The sequence below is a fragment of the Berghia stephanieae genome, chromosome 6, assembly GCF_034508935.2.
Source record: "Berghia stephanieae isolate SIO BIC M18660-M18661 chromosome 6, UCSD_Bste_1.3, whole genome shotgun sequence".
Taxonomy (NCBI): domain Eukaryota; kingdom Metazoa; phylum Mollusca; class Gastropoda; order Nudibranchia; family Aeolidiidae; genus Berghia; species Berghia stephanieae.
The window spans coordinates 53180040-53199500 of NC_088365.1; the positions used below are offsets into that span (position 1 = coordinate 53180040).

General features: G+C 35.2%; 1 protein-coding gene across 1 annotated transcript; it reads right to left on the reverse strand.

The window, feature by feature from the left end:
• Window positions 1-10163: 10163 nt before the first annotated feature.
• Window positions 10164-13948, reverse strand: LOC144975719 (uncharacterized). The gene is made up of 4 exons (XM_078919911.1): window positions 13783-13948; window positions 12581-12717; window positions 11445-11556; window positions 10164-10621 (listed from the first exon to the last, which is right to left on the reverse strand). Exons 1-4 carry the CDS (start codon window positions 13819-13821, stop codon window positions 10334-10336), a joined length of 576 nt encoding a protein of 191 aa, XP_078776037.1. The 5' UTR covers window positions 13822-13948; the 3' UTR covers window positions 10164-10333.
• Between the last annotated feature and the right edge of the window lie 5513 nt (window positions 13949-19461).

The following is a 19461-nucleotide window of genomic DNA, read 5'->3' on the forward strand; positions in this document are numbered from 1 at the left end:
GGGGAATGAACTATTTCCATTCGATATTATACCCACCATTATTTAATGAGGGCAGATGGGTAAACAACGTTGTCTGTCTAAGTTGGTACATCGTCTGTTGATTTTTATGTGTGGCCCAACATGAAGTGTAAGCCGCTATAGCCTCTGACCCGTGCCACAGCAACATATAGTTGTCCGTGTATGAAAACAGGTTGTGGTAATAAAATCAACTGCGAAATTAAACCTGAAGTAGCAGACGTGAGCAGAGTTGAAAGACGATCCTGGGATCGAGAACTTACCTTACAGTACAGTACTCTGGTGATCATGTTTGGTGGCGTTTGGCACCGTTTTTATGCACCTCCACTGACTTAAAATTATAAAAGGAAATCAAATTATCTGTTTATCTATCTGTAACAAATACATTTCTAATTTTCAAATCTTTCAGTAGAGTTGTGCGCCGTATAATTTTTTTTATTGACTCAAATGGCACAATGTTCTCCACAAGGCTAGACTATATTTAAGAAAGGATTTTCAATTCCATTGTATTTATCTTCCAACAACATTCTACATGTTTTTATATTTCACGTTCTAAACTGCAGTACACGCCTCCCCTCTTTTCACTTAATTAATTGCGCACCTTTTAGAAATATCTAGCATTATGTTTTAATTCGTGCTTCCTTACAAAGGAGCATACTAATTTCCTGCCAACCAATGTTTGTTTATTCATCTTAACTACGCCACTACCACATTATCTCATTCATCTTTGGTGTTTCATTCATCCTGTTTTGTTGATAAAGGGGAAATCCGAAACGTTCATTTGATCTGTTTTTGTAATTAAATTGAAGCTTACATTCAATTTCACATGATTAGTTATTTCTTCGAGCTTCGAGCAGCAACATTTACATTAAGTGAATACATTATACTGGGGATGTAGGAGCTTCCTGAATGTCTCCCCTTTACTTTACTTATGGAAAAACAAACATCCTAGCACCTTTACTAAGACTTATGACTAAGCCTAATAGAAAAAAAATATACTCCGATATCGAGCTAACCATAATAGAAAAAATGATGACAAATTGAATAAATAAACGTCTGACAAAATATCAACGGTGAAAATACAAATTTAAAGAATACTGGGGATGTAGGAGCTTTCGGAATGTCTCCCCTTTACTTAACTTATGGAAAAACAAACATCCTAGCACCTTTACTAAGATTTATGACTAACCCTAATAGAAAAAAAATCCTTCGATCTCGAGCTAATCCTAATAGTAAAAAAAGAATCAAAATGGCGACTGAAATACCTTCATGTGATCAAGTGAATAATATCACCATGAATGCCACGATTTGCTGAAAAATGCCAACACACACACACATGTATACACCACACATAACACACACACAATCACGCACACACATGCACACACACATAAATTAGAACATACTACTATATAACAACACTGATCACCGCTAAATCAACAACACAACGGAAGTAATAATAATACTTGATGTCATAAATAGATGACGCAAACTGACAACTTTTTACAGTGACGAAATTGGTTGATTTTGGGACTGTTTAGTGTCGTCGGTCGTATTTTATGATATCTGTGTGACTCAACGAACATTCAAACTGACTTTAAATTATAAAAGAAAATCAAGTTGTCTGTTTATCTATCTGTAAAAAATACATTTCTAATTTTCAAATCTTTCAGTATTGCACCGTATCAATTTTTTTATTGACTCAAATAAGCACAATGTTCTCCACAATGCTATATTTTTTAAAGAAAGGATAGGGCATGAAAACATCCAATGACAAATACTCAGAAGAAAAAAAACGTTATCGAGTGTTGCTTTTTTGTATAAAGCAGTTTATTGTTCCTTGCAATCTTCAGGAACTGTAAAGTCGTTATTATTATTATTATTATTATTATTATTATTATTATTATTATTATTATTATTATTATTATTATTATTGTTATTATTATTATGATTATTATTATTATTGTTATTATAATTATTATTATTATCATTATTATTATTATTATTATTATTATTATTATTATTATTATTATTATTATTATTATTATTATTATTATTATTATTATTATTATTATTATTATTATTATTATTATTATTATTATTATATATTATTATTATTATTATTATTATTATTATTATTATTATTATTATTACTATTATTATTATTATTATTATTATTATTATTATTATTATTATTATCATTATTATTATTAATAATATTTTCAATTCTTGCTTCCGATTATTCTTGTATGATTTTGGTATGTAGGATGTGGTGGTTTGTATCTACATACGCGTTCATGAATCTACATCCGATGTGAGTTTATTTCTTTTTGTGAAGTGCGGTCATTTTTGGATGAGTGATGTGAAGTAGATTTTTTCTTCTGAGCACATATTTCATAATTGAATCAATGGTTGCTCTGACTGTGAGATAGACAGTTTGATATTCATACAATAAGTATGTGACCCATCGTCTCAAAACAGTTTAATGTGCAGATGAACCAGATGCTGAAAAGTCAAATTAAAGCCACACTGATATGATTTTCATTCTCCTCAATAAAACATACAAGCCTCGTATTCAGCACACTCAAATATCATATTCATTCTACTCAATAAAACCTTCAAACATGGTATCCAGCACACTTGAATATGATATTCATTCTACTCAATAACACCTTCAAACATGGTATCCAGCACACTCAAATATCATATTCATTCTACTCAATAAAACCTTCAAACATGGTATCCAGCACACTCAAATATCATATTCATTCTACTCAATAAAACCTTCAAACATGGTATCCAGCACACTCAAATATCATATTCATTCTACTCAATAACAACTTCAAACATGGTATCCAGCACACTCAAATATCATATTCATTCTACTCAATAACACCTACAAGACTGTTTTCCAGCACACTCAAATATGATTTCCATTCTCCTCAATAAAACCTTCAAACATGGTATCCAGGACACTTAAATATGATATTAATTCTCCACAATAAAACAGCGCAAGTCTGAGATTTCTGTCTATCAATTCAATTTTCAAAATTTCAATCATACTTTGTAATACCGCTTTGATGTGATGGGTCAGATATTGTGTTGATATTGTTTTCAATACTGTACGTTGCAAGATGTATTCGTACAGAGTAATAAAAAGTCGTCTGTGTGTTGCTTTAATCGACGATTTGTATAATTTACATAATATTATGGTTTTATAAAAACATTGTGTGAGACGTATGTATGTTTCTCTTTGTGTGTGTGTGTGTGTGTGTGAGTGTGTTTCTGAGCATGTATGGATAGGTAAATCATGTGTTGATTCAATTACCGTGCAGTGATCACGTTGTCTGGGTTCTGCATTTGTATTTATTTCTGACGCCTGTTGTTTTTTGTAGTTCCATTTTTGGTGTTTTGGTTGGAGATGCTATCCTGTTTTTGTATGTTTGTTTTGCAGGCGTATCCTGTATAGTTGATTGATATTGAGAATGATCTATCACGAGGGGTGTACATGCAATCATCAAAAAGTGTCAAATAATTTTTGAGTGGTTTGTTTACATAATCTGATAAAAAAAACTGCTATCTCCAGTAACACGATACTGATGGCGTACAGCATACAAAGATTTTTTCCAGTCACATGATACCAATGACGTAGATCTACAAAGGTTTATGTTTTCTAATAGGCTTAAATGGAAACTCTTTGTCATTTACCGGATGATATTAATATATTGAGCAAAATCCACTAAACGTGCTCAAAGCGCTTCACAAGGGGTCCCTAATCAACCGCAACACTTAGCATTTATGAAGAGACAGGACCAATGTTTAGCAATATTACATTTCTTTTTCTGGTCAGAGACAACGTTGTTAACGACCAAGTTCTCCTTTTATAATTAAATATGCAGAGATAATATATGTGAGTAAAGAGCTTGTTCCAAGGACACAACTATGGCCATTCGGAACTCGAACACAGGACCTTCCGATTCAAAATCGAGTGTTAATTAAGGTTATTTATTTGTATATCAGGTCCAATCATTTATAGAGACCCCGACAAATTAGATCGACAGGGCAGACACATCCTAATTGATCAGAGCCTTGGCGTTTTGTGGGGGCACTTAAGTTCATAATATATAAGGGCAAAAGGCTAACCAGTAGACCGTCATATGACCATCCTGGTTTTTGGGCGTCTCACGAGGACCTACCTGCCTTGTAATGGATGAACTGAAAGTCGATACAACCTGGCGTCTGAAAAATGGGCTCAGCACCCCTTATCTCGAGCATATGTCTGGTAAGCCACCGCTTTTACTGAGTACCCACAAGATTTTTTTAAAACACGAGGAAAAAATAAATCGACCTGTGGCAATCTCAGGTCTCAGGATATTGATCGTGCATACAAAGGCTATTGTTTTCAGTTAATGAAAAACTAAATGTCTTTGTTCTTTTCCAATTAAGGTAGGGTAGGTTGTTTATTTGCATAATAAGTCCAATTATTTACACACAGTCGAGCCTCCTTAATCAAAATGGTACTGAAGTGTGTTGTGTTTGTGTGTGTGTGTCGCGTGTGTGTTTGTGTGCTTGTTTATGGTGTGTATATGACTGCAATTATCAACAGGTGTCAATGACATGTAATTGATCAGTTAGAACATCGAGCCATTCCACTTCAATTGAAGACTGGTTTTCCAAAACTCGTTAAGTCGATTTTTCTACTTTTTGAGATTTTCCATCCGTGAGGTAAATTAAAACGTAAACATTATTTTAAACATTTAATGGCGCCAGAATACCCTAATCTTTGTATGAATTTGAAGTTTTATTATGATAAAATAATAGACCGAATTTTAGAGGAAATAATCCTCAATATTTCAAAATTGTAAAAACGGAGTTAGGTAGTTTTGGAAAGCCACTCTTTATTGATACCGATACCACTGAGCATTAACTCTCTCCGTACCAGCCATTTTCAGGATTTTCCCCAAAACTTCACACCCAAATAACATAAAAATATATTTTCATCACTCAAACACAATAGGTGTAGTTCTTGCGATAAATATTTTTTGTAGCAAACATGCTCTACAACACACTGTTAATTTTCTTTAATTCTTATGATGTACAAGAGAAATTTGAATTAGAAAAATGTTGGTTGTATCGTAACGAATGTAAGGATTTTCCAATAGTTGGTAAGTAGAGGGTTAATGGGGTGATGTATTCAATTTAGACGAAAGTGATTATTTTATTATTATTATTATTATTATTATTATTATTATTATTATTATTATTATTATTATTATTATTATTATTATTATTATTATTATTATTATTATTATTATTATTATTATTTTTATTATTATCATCGGTAATAGAACCTTGACATAATACCATTTTTGGACGTTGGGCCATTTCTACTCATTATCGTTATTCTCCTCGTTTGGACCGATCGTCCTTTATAGGGATGAAATAGTGTTCAAAAATTATTATTTAATTACATTCAAGAGACCCAAATTACAACTTTGATATACGTAGTGCATCCCTAAGTAGATATTTTGATATTCATAAATTTAGGATCTTCCTCCACAGATTACCTCCCTTTGTTGATATTGTACATCTCCTTTCCCCTTTATCTAATTGTTCATCGTCATCCTCATCATCAGTTTATATGTACATTCATTAATCAAGCTACTATTCCTTTCCGTTTCATAGATAATCTAATTAACTGCTGATAATAAAAATCATTAAATATTCTTTGGACCCAGAATTCACAAACATTCTCTAAAAAGGTAGATCTTGCCATATAATGCCCCTACTGCAATTTTGGTTTGAATTTTCTATATGCTTTAGTTGGCCCCCACTAGCGTTACCTGAAGATTTCATATGAATGTCCTTTCAGTACAGTTGTCCTTGATATATATATATATATATATATATATATATATATATATATATATATATATATATATATATATATATAATATATATAAATTTTAAAAACAAAAACCATGAAATAATAGTGCTCAACTTTAGTATAAAAGGAGCTATTTATAAACATTTGACAGATATTAAGACTGTTGGACTTTTACAACGTTGTTATCGAGCGTTGCTCTCATCCTGATGAGAACAACGCTCGATAACAACGTTGTAGAAGTCAAACAATCTTAATATCTGTCAAATGTTTATATATATATATATATATATATATATATATATATATATATATATATATATATATATATATATATATGTATGTATATCGGGTGCGAGAAAAGAATAACTCGGAAAAGTTCAGAAGACTGTCGCCACCACACTATTAATGATGCAAATTTAAAATGTCACAACATTCTAACCCATTTATTGAAATTTATGTACACAATTTGTTCAATAAAACATATAGAAAAATGCTAACCATACTGCATAATTGTCATATCCCTGATGTGATACGTAATTATCAAATTGTGATGTCATTTGTAGATCTCCCATTTTGACCCGTGATCTAATCTGTATTCTAATGTCTAGACCAGTGATTCAATCCAATGCATTTTGACCCATGATCCAATTGGTATTCTAATGTCTAGACCAGTGATTCAATGCCATGCATTTTGACCCATGATCCAATTGGTATTCTAATATTTTGACCAGTGATTCGATGCCATGCATTTTGACCCATGATCCAATTGGTATTCTAATGTCCAGACCAGTGATTCAATCCAATGCATATTGACCCATGATCCAATTGGTATTCTAATGTCTAGACCAGTGATTCAATCCAATGCATTTTGACCCATGATCCAATTGGTATTCTAATGTCTAGACCAGTGATTCAATGCCATGCATTTTGACCCATGATCCAATTGGTATTCTAATGTCTAGACCAGTGATTCAATGCCATGCATTTTGACCCGTGATCCAATTGGTATTCTAATGTCTAGACCAGTGATTCAATCCAATGGATTTTGACCCATGATCCAATTGGTATTCTAATGTCTAGACCAGTGATTCAATGCCATGCATTTTGACCCATGATCCAATTGGTATTCTAATGTCTTGACCAGTGATTCAATTCCATGCATTTTGACCCATGATCCAATTGGTATTCTAATGTCTAGACCAGTGATTCAATCCAATGCATTTTGACCCATGTCCAATTGGTATTCTAATGTCTAGACCAGTGATTCAATCCAATGCATTTTGACCCATGATCCAATTGGTATTCTAATGTCTAGACCAGTGATTCAATGCCATGCATTTTGACCCATGATCCAATTGGTATTCTAATGTTTTGACCAGTGTTCAATGCCATGCATTTTGACCCATGATCCAATTGGTATTCTAATGTCTAGACCAGTGATTCAATGCCATGCATTTTGACCCATGATCCAATTGGTATTCTAATGTCTAGACCAGTGATTCAATGCCATGCATTTTGACCCGTGATCCAATTGGTATTCTAATGTCTTGACCAGTGATTCAATCCAATGCATTTTGACCCATGATCCAATTGGTATTCTAATGTCTAGACCAGTGATTCAATGCCATGCATTTTGACCCATGATCCAATTGGTATTCTAATGTCTTGACCAGTGATTCAATGCCATGCATTTTGACCCGTGATCCAATTGGTATTCTAATGTCTTGACCAGTGATTCAATGCCATGCATTTCGACCCATGATCCAATTGGTATTCTAATGTCTAGACCAGTGATTCAATTCCATGCATTTTGACCCATGATCCAATTGGTATTCTAATGTCTAGACCAGTGATTCAATCCAATGCATTTTGACCCATGATCCAATTGGTATTCTAATGTCTTGACCAGTGATTCAATGCCATGCATTTTGACCCATGATCTAATTGGTATTCTAATATCTTGACAAGTGATTCAATTCCATGCATTTTGACCAATGATCCAATTGGTATTCTAATGTCTTGACCAGTGTTTCAATTCCATGCATTTTGACCCATGATCTAATTGGTGTTCTAATGTCTTGACCAGTGATTCAATTCCATGCATTTTGACCCATGATCCAATTGGTATTCTAATGTCTTGACCAGTGATTCAATGCCATGCATTTTGAATTGTTTCTTTACATTCTCACTTTGTGTAAACTGTTGTACGACTCCACCATGTCCATTGATTGAGGTCAGGACACACAGGAGGCCATTTATTTTTAGAAACAAACCAAATATAATGTCTGCTTTCTATGGAAAATTGAGTAACATTGCTATAAGAAAACAGTAGGTCAGATTCTATCCCGAACGACAGTTTGTTTTACAACAGGGCGGGGCAACTTCGTATACTGGTCACACCACCCTGCTGAAAACAAGACGCAAGTTTGAAAACTTTCGATACAGCAACTTATGGGTTAAGATTTTGTTACTGTTGCTTGTAAATTTTCAAATGTTACTAAATTCTGATTTGTATTGAAAACCGTCATAGTTTTCCGCTTGTGAGAAAAACAAACAAACAAACTGGAAAATTTTAGAAACAGAATCTAAATTATAGAAGTCTAAAATTTTGCGACAATCAATCTTATTTATTGGAAACTATGTATACAAATTTTCAAGCAAATATTTTGAGACATTTTCATTCCACGATTGTTTCAATCAACATAAGCACAAATGCCATTTAAAAATATGTGGACGTAATTTTCAAAATTTCGATGACATCTGTCGATCGTTCAAATGTCTTTATCACTGTTTCGCGGCATTCGTCCCCATAATTAATTGATTTTCTTATATCTTGAAAAGTGAGTCGGTCACATGCATTTTGAATCTAATATTTTAACCTTGGTTCTGTGTAAAGCGTTTTACCACCTTTATAAACCATCAAAGACTAAATAGTTTATTATTATCTATTATGTATTCCACTGAATTCAAGTCAGGGTCCATTGGACGTCATTCATCTTTGTAAATAGATCTAATATTATTTCTGCTCGCGTCACCTAGGTACGGTGAGAGAATGTGAGTAAAGAGTCTTTTCCAAGGACTCAACTATGCGCCGAGCGAGGCTTGAACCCAGGACCTTCTAATTTGAAAGCGACTGTCATACCACTAGACCACATAGCCGTACATTCTAATGATAAAAATATGTATTAAACCCACCTACAGTTTTTACAATGAGTGACATACCCAGCAACGTTTCATGAGAAATAAAACGTGACTTCTCTTTTTTTTTCTCTTTGTGTAATTATTGACTTTCCCTAATTAAAGAGAGAAATTATTCACAAAAGATTAGTTGTCCTATATTATCGTTCTACATGTTACGTGTTGCTGTTAGTCATGGGACCCCTTGTAAAGCGCGTTGAGCACGTTTAGTGGATATTGCCCTATGCAAGAGGTCAAGCTCGTTTTGTTCTGTCTACCGTCTGTAATTCAATAGGGAATGAGATTAGCGGAAGAGTAGCGTCCCTTGATTGGACGTCACCCATAGTCTGTGACGTCACCGGCGGAAAAGTTATTAGAGAGAGAACGTCATGTTGGTTGTGCGCATGCGTCTCTCGTCCTCCTTTGGGTGACGTCCAATTAAGGGACGATACTCTTCCGCTAATCTCATTCCCTATATGGAGTCTCGACTCCTATCACACAAAATACCAATTGGGATCATTTTGATAGTAAATCAAGCCAGGCCATCAGAATTTAACTCTGGGGTCAACATGATCAATGAGCATCGTGAGAGTCAAGGGGGTTGGCCAGAGCTATCATAAAAAAAAAACAAAAAAACTTGAGCTTTTATATAGGGCAATATCCACCAAACGTGCTCAAAGCGCTTTACAAATGGTCCCTGACCAAGAGCAACAGATAACATGTAGAACGAGACATGACGCCTGTTAGGCGATATTACAATTGGTTGAAGTGGCTGTGGTAGTGCTGGTGGTCGCGATGGAGGTGGTTGAAGTGGCTGTTGACGGTCAGGTACTCATTTTACATCTTAGTAAAGTGAGATAATTTGAGCCTTTCCCATGGACTCAACAATGAGCCGAGCGAAGCTCGAATACAGCAATTCTAAAGCTTAACTGATGGAGGCCCCGTGGTTTATTTTCAAATATGACGTCATTTGTCACAATCGTAATTTTCCATCAATTCACCCAGTAAATAACAATGTAAAATTGAATGTAAGCTTCAATTTAATAAACGAAAGCAGATAAAATGGACCTTTCGGGTTTCCCCTTCATCAACAAAAACAGGATGAATGAAACACTACAGACGAATGAGATAATGTGATAGTGGCGTTTCTAAGGAAGACCTCCAAAAACTGAGTCAGATGGACGAGTGTAGCGGTCACGTGTTCCACAAGAAATCAAGAGGCTGAAGTGATGTGTCAGATTATTGGTTGCAAAATTATTTTTGTTGTAATAATTGAAAAAAGAACGACTTTATACGTGAAAAGATTTGGTCAAGCAGGTCTATTATTATCTTTTTCTTGTTAGGCGTTTTTGGGTGAGTTCGTCTTTCCTTGCTGGGTATGCAATCGTCGATATTCTGGTTGAAGATCGAATAATCGGATATTCCTATAGTTGTATTGTAGTCAAAGACTCCGATTATCCTCTCGCCAGAGCGAGATTCTGTTACTCGACGGATGGCACACGTGCTACGATCCATGAGTCTCTGGACGATGAGGTCATATTTCTGGGAAAGACAAAAAGATTTATTATGTCCGTGACGACATGTCTCACTTGAGGCCCATCTGTTTTCAGGGTCAATTAAAATAAGAAAGGGCATGATTTATATATATATATATATATATATATATATATATATATATATATATATATATATATATATATATATATATAAGGATTAAGCCGACTAGGACGTGTAAAGAGACACAGAAACGAACGTTTCGGCCACAAAAATGTGAGTGACAATTTGTATTCTATATATATATATATATATATATATATATATATTATATATATATATATATATATATATATATATATATGAAATAAAAAATACTCTTCTTATATAAATGAGTAAAAACATCTTACATTTTGTCCCAGACAGCTGTTTGTACGCACAATGCGTTTCGTCAGAACTGCAGAAAAGTATTCTGCGTAGAAACAGCCGTCTTGGAGGAAATGTGAGTTGTCTTTTATTCATCCAATATGCCCTGAATTACTAATTTAATTCACAGGGCACTGTCTGAACTACAGGACATTTATCAATAATTATATATATTATTGAGGCAGCGTGGCTCAGCGGTACGGTCTTTGCTTCGTACCCGAAAGGTACCGAGTTCGATCACCCACCGTTGCACTTGCCTTGAGCAAGTCACCTCGCCCCAGCTCAATTTGCAGCGCTGCGCTGCGGCTGACACCTGGGTTATTCCAGTCTTCCCTTGGAATAGACCCTAAAGGCAAATCCCCCCTATGGGATAAATAAAGATAAAATATAAAAAAAAAATAATGCTACAAAAAATATTTTATTTCATTTATTTTTTATTTCTCACCTCAAATATAATTTCCCATCCCACCAAATGTTTATAGTTCTCATCCACCAATGCTACATCCTTTGCATGCTCGGGTTTACACGGCCTCATAGGGTAGTCCATAGGAGTTTCTCTGGTCAGACATCATAGAATTTTATTATAAAACTAGAGTATTTATATAGCGCCGTATCCACTAAACGTGCTCAAAGTGCATTGCAAGTGGTTTCTAGCCAACAGCAACATGTAACACATGTAGTTATGGTTGTAGTTGTCGTGGTTGTGTGGATCATCATTATACAAACTACTACCAACACTCACAGCTGCCACCACCACCACCACAACCACCACCACCAGCAGCAGCACCACCACCACCACCAGCAGCAGCACCACCACCACTTCCACCACCACCACCAGCACCACCAATACCGCCACCACCACCACCAACACCAACACCACCCCACTACCACCACAACCACTTCCACCCGCATCATCACAGCTACGACCACTACTACAACAGCAGCTACCACAAGTACCAAAACTACCACCACCATCAACGCATCAAGCGCAATCACCAAAACCACTTCCTCCACAATCACCGGCACTACCACAAACATTCAACCACCTCTACCACAGTCACCAGCACTACAACCACCACATGCACCGTCGCCACTACCACCACAATCAACAGAACTATAATCCACCACTTCTACTACCACCATCAGCATTACGATTACCACCATCACGCCACCACCACCACCACCACCATCAAAACTACTATCACCACTATTACCACTATTACCACCATCACTACATCAGATACTACACTCACCATCATCACCATCATCATTATCATCAACATCATCATCTTCACCACCACAACTACCACCATTATAACCCCTACCGTCAACACCCCTCTAGCAACGTTATCAACAGCATCATCATCATCATCATCATCATCATCATCATCATCATCATCATCATCATCATCATCATCACCACCATCATCATCATCATCATCATCATCATCATCATCATCATCATCACCACCATCATCATCATCATCATCATCATCATCATCATCATCATCATCATCATCACCATCATCATCATCATCATCATCATCATCAACTACCTATATCTCCATGAGTCATCCTTACATGCAATCTCCATTGTCCTTCCATTCATACTTCATCCTATTCCGTCCATCATAGAGGACCCTTGTCGTCCCCCTCCGTGGTTCTCCATACTTCCAGTAAGTCAATTTTCTATTGTGGTCGAAATATTCCATTTCTCTCTGACAAAAATGAATAAAATAGTGTAAATTTCCTGTTGTCTTTATTTCTTTCTTTCTTAAAATTTTTATTAATTTATTCAATTGATGTATCTTTTATCATTTATTGTTGTGAAAAATGTGTATTTTATTCATTTATTCAATTGATGTATCTTTTATCATTTATTGTTGTGAAAAATGTGTATTTTATTCATTTATTCAATTGATGTATCTTTTATCATTTATTGTTGTGAAAAATGTGTATTTTATTCAATTATTATCTTTTTAAACATCATTATTTTACAATTTTTTTTCTTGTGGTTCAATATAACCCGATTTCAGAGATTGGCAAATGTTCAAATCCCACTACAAGAACTGGAAGGTTGAGTCCTTGAAAAAGGCAATCTACTCATAATCTCTCACGCTACTCAGATGTGAAATGGGTAGCTGGACGGTACAATGTTGTCTATGTCGAAGTAACTGTAATAGCATTTCATATACGTGATATATTGTCCTACATGTTAATGTTGCTGTTGGTTTGGGACCCCGAGTAAACTGTTTTCAGCATATTTAATTGGAAATGACTTCTGGTAAAATCTAATGCATATGCATGCATACACACACAAACACACACACACACACACACACACATATATATATATATATATATATATATATATATATATATATATATATGTGTGTGTGTGTGTGTGTGTGTGTGTGTGTGTGTGTGTGTCCTTACTTCGACGAAAATAAACAAACAACATCGAACTAAAGGAGAAGCACACTAGGGATAATTGCCGATTGACGATATGGAAGCCATTGAAACAATTGTATCGACAGGAAAAATGTGAGTGACCTCATTTATTTTTTATATGCTCTAACCAAAATGATCGTACCTACAAGTACCCAACAACATACATAAATATATATGTGTATACCTATATATATATATATATATATATATATATATATATATATATATTACAAGAAACAAAACATGATAAGGCAAATTAAGACTGTTGAATCCTGTAATTGTTGCTGTTTAAATATAGATAGTTTTTTACTTGATAGACAAATATCACTGACCCCTCTGTCATAGAAAACATCACCGACTTTTTTAAACATTTCGATTTCCGAAATCCCAACAGGAATGGAACAAGGTCACGGGCTTTCTGCGTCAACTTGTGCGTCATTCACAATGGCTGCCAAGATAATGACCAGGAGAAAACAACACCGGGGTGACATATTTGTTTACATCTAGTAACGGGAGAGACAAAAATAACAACAATTTGGTGACATTTTTGTTTACATCTAGTAACGGGAAAGACAAAAAATAACAACAATTGGGTGACATCTTTGATTACATCTCGTAAGGGGAAAGACAAAAAATAACAACAACAATTGGGTGACATCTTTGATTACATCTCGTAAGGGGAAAGACAAAAAATAACAACAACAATTGGGTGACATCTTTGATTACATCTTGTAATGGGAAAGACAAAAAATCACATTTCATATCATTAGGCGTTGACTATGGCTCCTTTGACAAAGTCAAAGTTTTATAAATAATACAATAATAATGTAAACGTCTATATCCCACCCACCCCCCTCTCCCTAAATAGTAACGCGTAGTGATATCAAGTTAACAATAATAAATTGTGACGTCAGATAGTTCAGTCCTTGAAAAAGGACACACATTCTCTCACCTTATTCAGGTGGAAAATGAGTACCTTGCCTCTGTCGGGAAAATGTAATAACGCCTAACAGGCGTCATGTTTCGTTCCATATGTTAAAGTTTCTGTTGGTCAGTGACCCTTTGTAAAACTCTTTGAGCATGTTTAGTGGAAATTGCGCTGTATAAAAGCTTACGCTTGAGTTTATTTCACGTCATATTTCGTTTATTAGAGGAATTTGGGATATTCCGTGCGCACATGAACTGGAACGGACTATAATAATAATAATAATAATAATAATAATAATAATAATAATAATAATAATAATAATAATAATAATAATAATAATAATGATCTTGATGATGATGATAACAATAATACTAATAATAATAATAATAATAATAATAATAATAATAATAATAATAATAATAATAATAATAATAATAATAATAATAATAATAATAATAATAATAATAATAAAGTTTATTTGCACAGAGCCCAATCCCGTTGACAAAACAGCTCTAAAATAAATGTGTTTATGTTAAATATTCATCAGCTGTGTCTGTAGGAGAACTACTCACCCAAATAGCAGTCAAAAATAAATAATTTCTCTATTTAATGAACAAACTGCAATTGTGCATCCAATGTGTTACGTCTGGGAAAATTATATATCTAAATTTTAGTTCACATATTTTGCTAGAGAATAGCGAGTATTCTATCAACTGAGCTATCCGACAACCCATTGATGGTAAGTAGAAAGGACACATCATTGGAGTGTCTCGTGTCCTCGTCTCAAATTCTTTATCCCAAGCTTTTGTTTTGGCAAGTCCTGTGTTTTGTTGTCGCCACGAACGGCAGGATTGAAACGTGACAACACAATACTACAGATGTCTGTTACTTTGAAATTCTATTCAATTCCTTGGGACACAAAACCCTTGTTGAATAACCAGTGTTATTTTATTACAGATATTCACAATACAATAAGATAGTATAGGATAAGATGAATATTATTTATCCACTACAGGAGTTTTACATTGGGTGTTGCCATAGATTAATAAATTTCTGAAAATAATGAAGAAAATGAATGATGAAAAAGGGAAATACAATGACATAGAAGTAAACCAATAAAAAGCTGAACAAACCTAAACACATTAAAAATACCTCCCAAATTCTCTCTCTCTCTCTCTCTCTCTCTCTCTCTCTCTCTCTCTCTCTCTCTCTCTCTATCTATCTATCTTTCTCTCGATATCTCTCTTCCTTTTTTCTGTTTCACTCACTCCTTCACACACACACACACACACACACACACACACACACACAAACAAACGTTCTTGTTCTCTCACATCACCATAATTTCGTACCATATTATTCTATAAAATTACGTATATTATATTCCCACCCACTGTTCATCCATCGACACTGTCCTCGATCTCCATCTTAACGCCACTACGAGAAAGCTTCCTCGAGGTAGATAGAGGGTACAAAGGAATTTTTAAAACGTTCTGTTCTGGATTTCAATCTGATCACCCTGCTTGATCTACCTGACGGTTTATATTCTAAATATAGAGGATGCTGTTCGTCTTTCTAGATGTTCAAAACATTTTTCTAGGAATTGTCTTCATAGAAGATATTTTGTGTAAACATTGGTGGACTGTACAATGATTTCGGTTCTTCTTACAGTTTCATCTATTCTTTCTCTATCCCAGGCAGTGACGGCCCCACCCCAGCAACTGATTCCAAATGTCAGAACACTTTGAACTAGTGAAAAATAGAACATACAGTATTAAGGATTTCTTTTGTAACGTGAAAAGAATTTAGTTTTCCGAGGAAACATAATCTATGCATGAATGATTGAATTTATATAGCGCCTAGATCCACAATGTGCTCAGAGGCGCTTTACAATGCAAATAAAACACAACAATAAATTTATAATTTAAGCATAAAATCTATCATATTGGAATAGCATCAATCAATTTGTAATTTAATTACCACGCACTGTGCTACAAGATGAAAATTTAGGATATCTATAACATGTAGGCCTAATATAAATGTTAAACATCAAATGATTTTCTTATTATTCTAGAAATCAGCATTGAGCAAATATTATTTACATGGAAATGCCAGTTCAGCTTGTTGTGGGTGGTAAATCCTAGATATTTATAGGAGTCAACAATTTTGACAAATTAATCCTCAATTCGTAGGACACTGTGTATGTGATTTTGTCGCCATTACAGCAAAGTGACATGGACTGCCTATTAAAAAAATATAATAGATAAATACCCTTAAATCATCTCATTGGGGAAATTTGTTCTAAGGGATGACTGGAATAGCCCAGGCGTTAGCCGCAGTGCGGTGCCGCAAATTGAGCAAGGGGGAGGTGACTTGCTCAAGGCCACACAGCGCAGCGGCGGGTGATCGAACTCGGTACCGTTCTGGTAGGAATCAAAGACCGTACCAGTGAGCCACGCTTCCGCCCTAGAATTTCTAAACAACCCATTTACGTGCAAAATCGTTGTTGAATACAAAAGGTATTCATATTACCACTGATAGTTACCACACAGTAATATTACAGGAGAGTAGAATAGAAACCCTGTTCTCTCGTACTCTGGAAAAACACGTCATAAAAATTTTGGTCAGAAGACTCGTCCTTCAAATATCGGCCGAAAAATTTAAGGAAGACCTAGCGAAATCACAGGTGTGAAAGCTGTTAAAAATATTGCATTTATTTTAGTTGATCGGATTTAAAGGACGAGTTTTCTGGTCAAAATTTTAAATGCGGATTTTTCTGAGTTGGGCCGAATCGATTTGAAATTGAAAACTTTCCATTGACGTAGAGATTTGAGAGAGGCTTTGGATGATTGGAAACGTTTGTTAAAGAACTTTTGGCAAAGGGAGAATTGGGCCCCGGGTAAGTAATTGAGAGTACAAGCCGTGTGTTCTATATATAGTACAAAACAATGAAGGTTTACCTGTTTCTTGACATACTGGTCATTTAGAAATAATTTGAGCAGACAATAATAATAATAATAATAATAATAATAATAATAATAATAAATAATAATAATAAATAATAATAATAATAATAATAGTAATAATAATAATAATAATAAATAGCACTTATGTAGCGCTTCACCCCGTTGTCACAGGTTCAAAGCGCTTTACTGTGATATAAAACAAAACATATATTCCAATGAGAGCGTACCTTCCTCGGCATTCTCGAGATCTGATAGAGTACACACAAAATGTTCAGAATTCTCAGCCAGCAAGAATTGAAGCGAGTGATCCAAATAGTTCGACATCAGAAAGACACCTACACCTACTGCAATCAGACAACTAGACATTCATCCTTTTCTCCAGAGCCAGGAATATCAGAAGGCCGATATCTTGGTTCCCCCACTCAACAACCGCTTAGAAGATCGAATAGAACAATCATGACTCCGCCTCTAATTTCAAAAATATTTGAGTTATGATCATTCTGACAACTTTGTAAGCTTTCCTATGTCCCAGAGATTGGATTTAGTAAAAAAAAGTGATTTTATGATTTTTTTGAGAGATACTGTCCTTTTGTTGGTTAGGGCAGAACTAAACTAGATTATATAATTGAAAAAATTGGCCATGGAAACCATTTCTCACAAGGCTGCCTAATGTCAATGTCTATAACCTTTCGTCCAAACTGACTGTGTTGTGTTCATAAACATTTGTCATATTTTGTACTAATTCACAGTTCTTTATTCTTCCTAAGGCTACATGCAAGATGATTTACAAGGCTTATATTTTATACTCTGTGAATGAGTATTTGTTATGATAAATTACATGGTAGCATTTATAATCGAGCTTTATATAGCGCAATATCCACTAAATGTGCTCAAAGCGCTTTACAAGGGGTCCCTGGTCAACAGCAACATTTAACATGTAGGACGGGACATGACGCCTGTTAGGCGATATTACAATTTTTCGGACAAAGACAACGCTGTTAACGGCCAGGTACTCATTTTACACCTGAGTACGGTGAGAGAATGTGAGTAAAGAGCCTTTTCCAAGGACTCGACTATGCGTCAAGCGCGAGGCTCGAACCCAGGACCTTCCGATCCGAAAGCGAGTGTCATACCACAAGACAACATAGCTGCACATTTACTTGGAGGGAGGGATGCAATACGCAATGTACCCTTCATGTTAATGGGAAATAACCACAGGGTAAATATTTCATGATTATTGTATTGATTATGTCCCTTGCCTAGGTACAATTTAAAAAATAAACTGCAGATTTTGTGATGAAAATAACAATGGCTGACAGCGTCTGTGTGGTAAAGAGAACTCAAATCCATCTCAGATTTTAAAAATTATTTTCAATTCAAGTCACTTTGGGGTTTACACCTGCATAATAGATATTTGAGGCGGATGGTCAATTCCACCCCCCCCCCCCCCCCAATGCCCCTATAAAATGGCTACTATTAAAAAGAGAAACTGACAATATAATTGAGATTTTATATAGGGCAATATCCACGTAATGTGCTCAAAGCGCTTTACAAGGGGTCTCTGGCCAACAGCAACACTTAACTGTAGGACATGACAGGTCGCCTGTAAGGCGATATTACAATTTTTTTCAGACAGAGACAACGCTGTTAACTCCCAGGTACTCATTTTACACCTGAGTATAGTAAGAGAACGTGAGTAAGGATTAAATTATGCGCCGAGCGAGGCTCGAACCAAGGACCTTCCGATCCGAATGCGAGTGTCATACCGCAAGACCACATAGGGCATATCTGTCGCAGACCAAAGCATTACCTAGGGATGATCTACGAAGGACATCCCAAGGGAAGAGGAATAGATGCCGCCCAAATGAGATCCGGAAACGTATAGAGGAGAGGAATCTGAAGCAGAGAGGACTGTTCCTGGAGGTGGCCCCGAGAACAGTAGCTGGTAGGCTAGGACCAGGTGGAGATCCCTTGCGTCTCCTGATGTGCCGTCAGACCCGGAGAGGATGAAGTGAGTGATGATGCTTTAATATATTCCTGGGTTTTGTTCAATGAGCACACCACCGTATGACCAAAATGTAAAGTCACCAACTCATCCAGTTTGAAATTAGTCTAAA

Bases quoted from the DNA above. Each gene is read 5' to 3' on its own strand.
- LOC144975719 (XM_078919911.1), bottom strand. From the start codon at position 13,821: ATGTTTAAAAAAGTCGGTGATGTTTTCTATGACAGAGGG. The intron at 12,718-13,782 runs GTCAGTGATATT...CATTTTTGTCAG, and splicing joins ATGTTTTCTATGACAGAGGG to AGAGAAATGGAATATTTCGA. The intron at 11,557-12,580 runs GTAAGGATGACT...ATGTCTGACCAG, and splicing joins AAGGACAATGGAGATTGCAT to AGAAACTCCTATGGACTACC.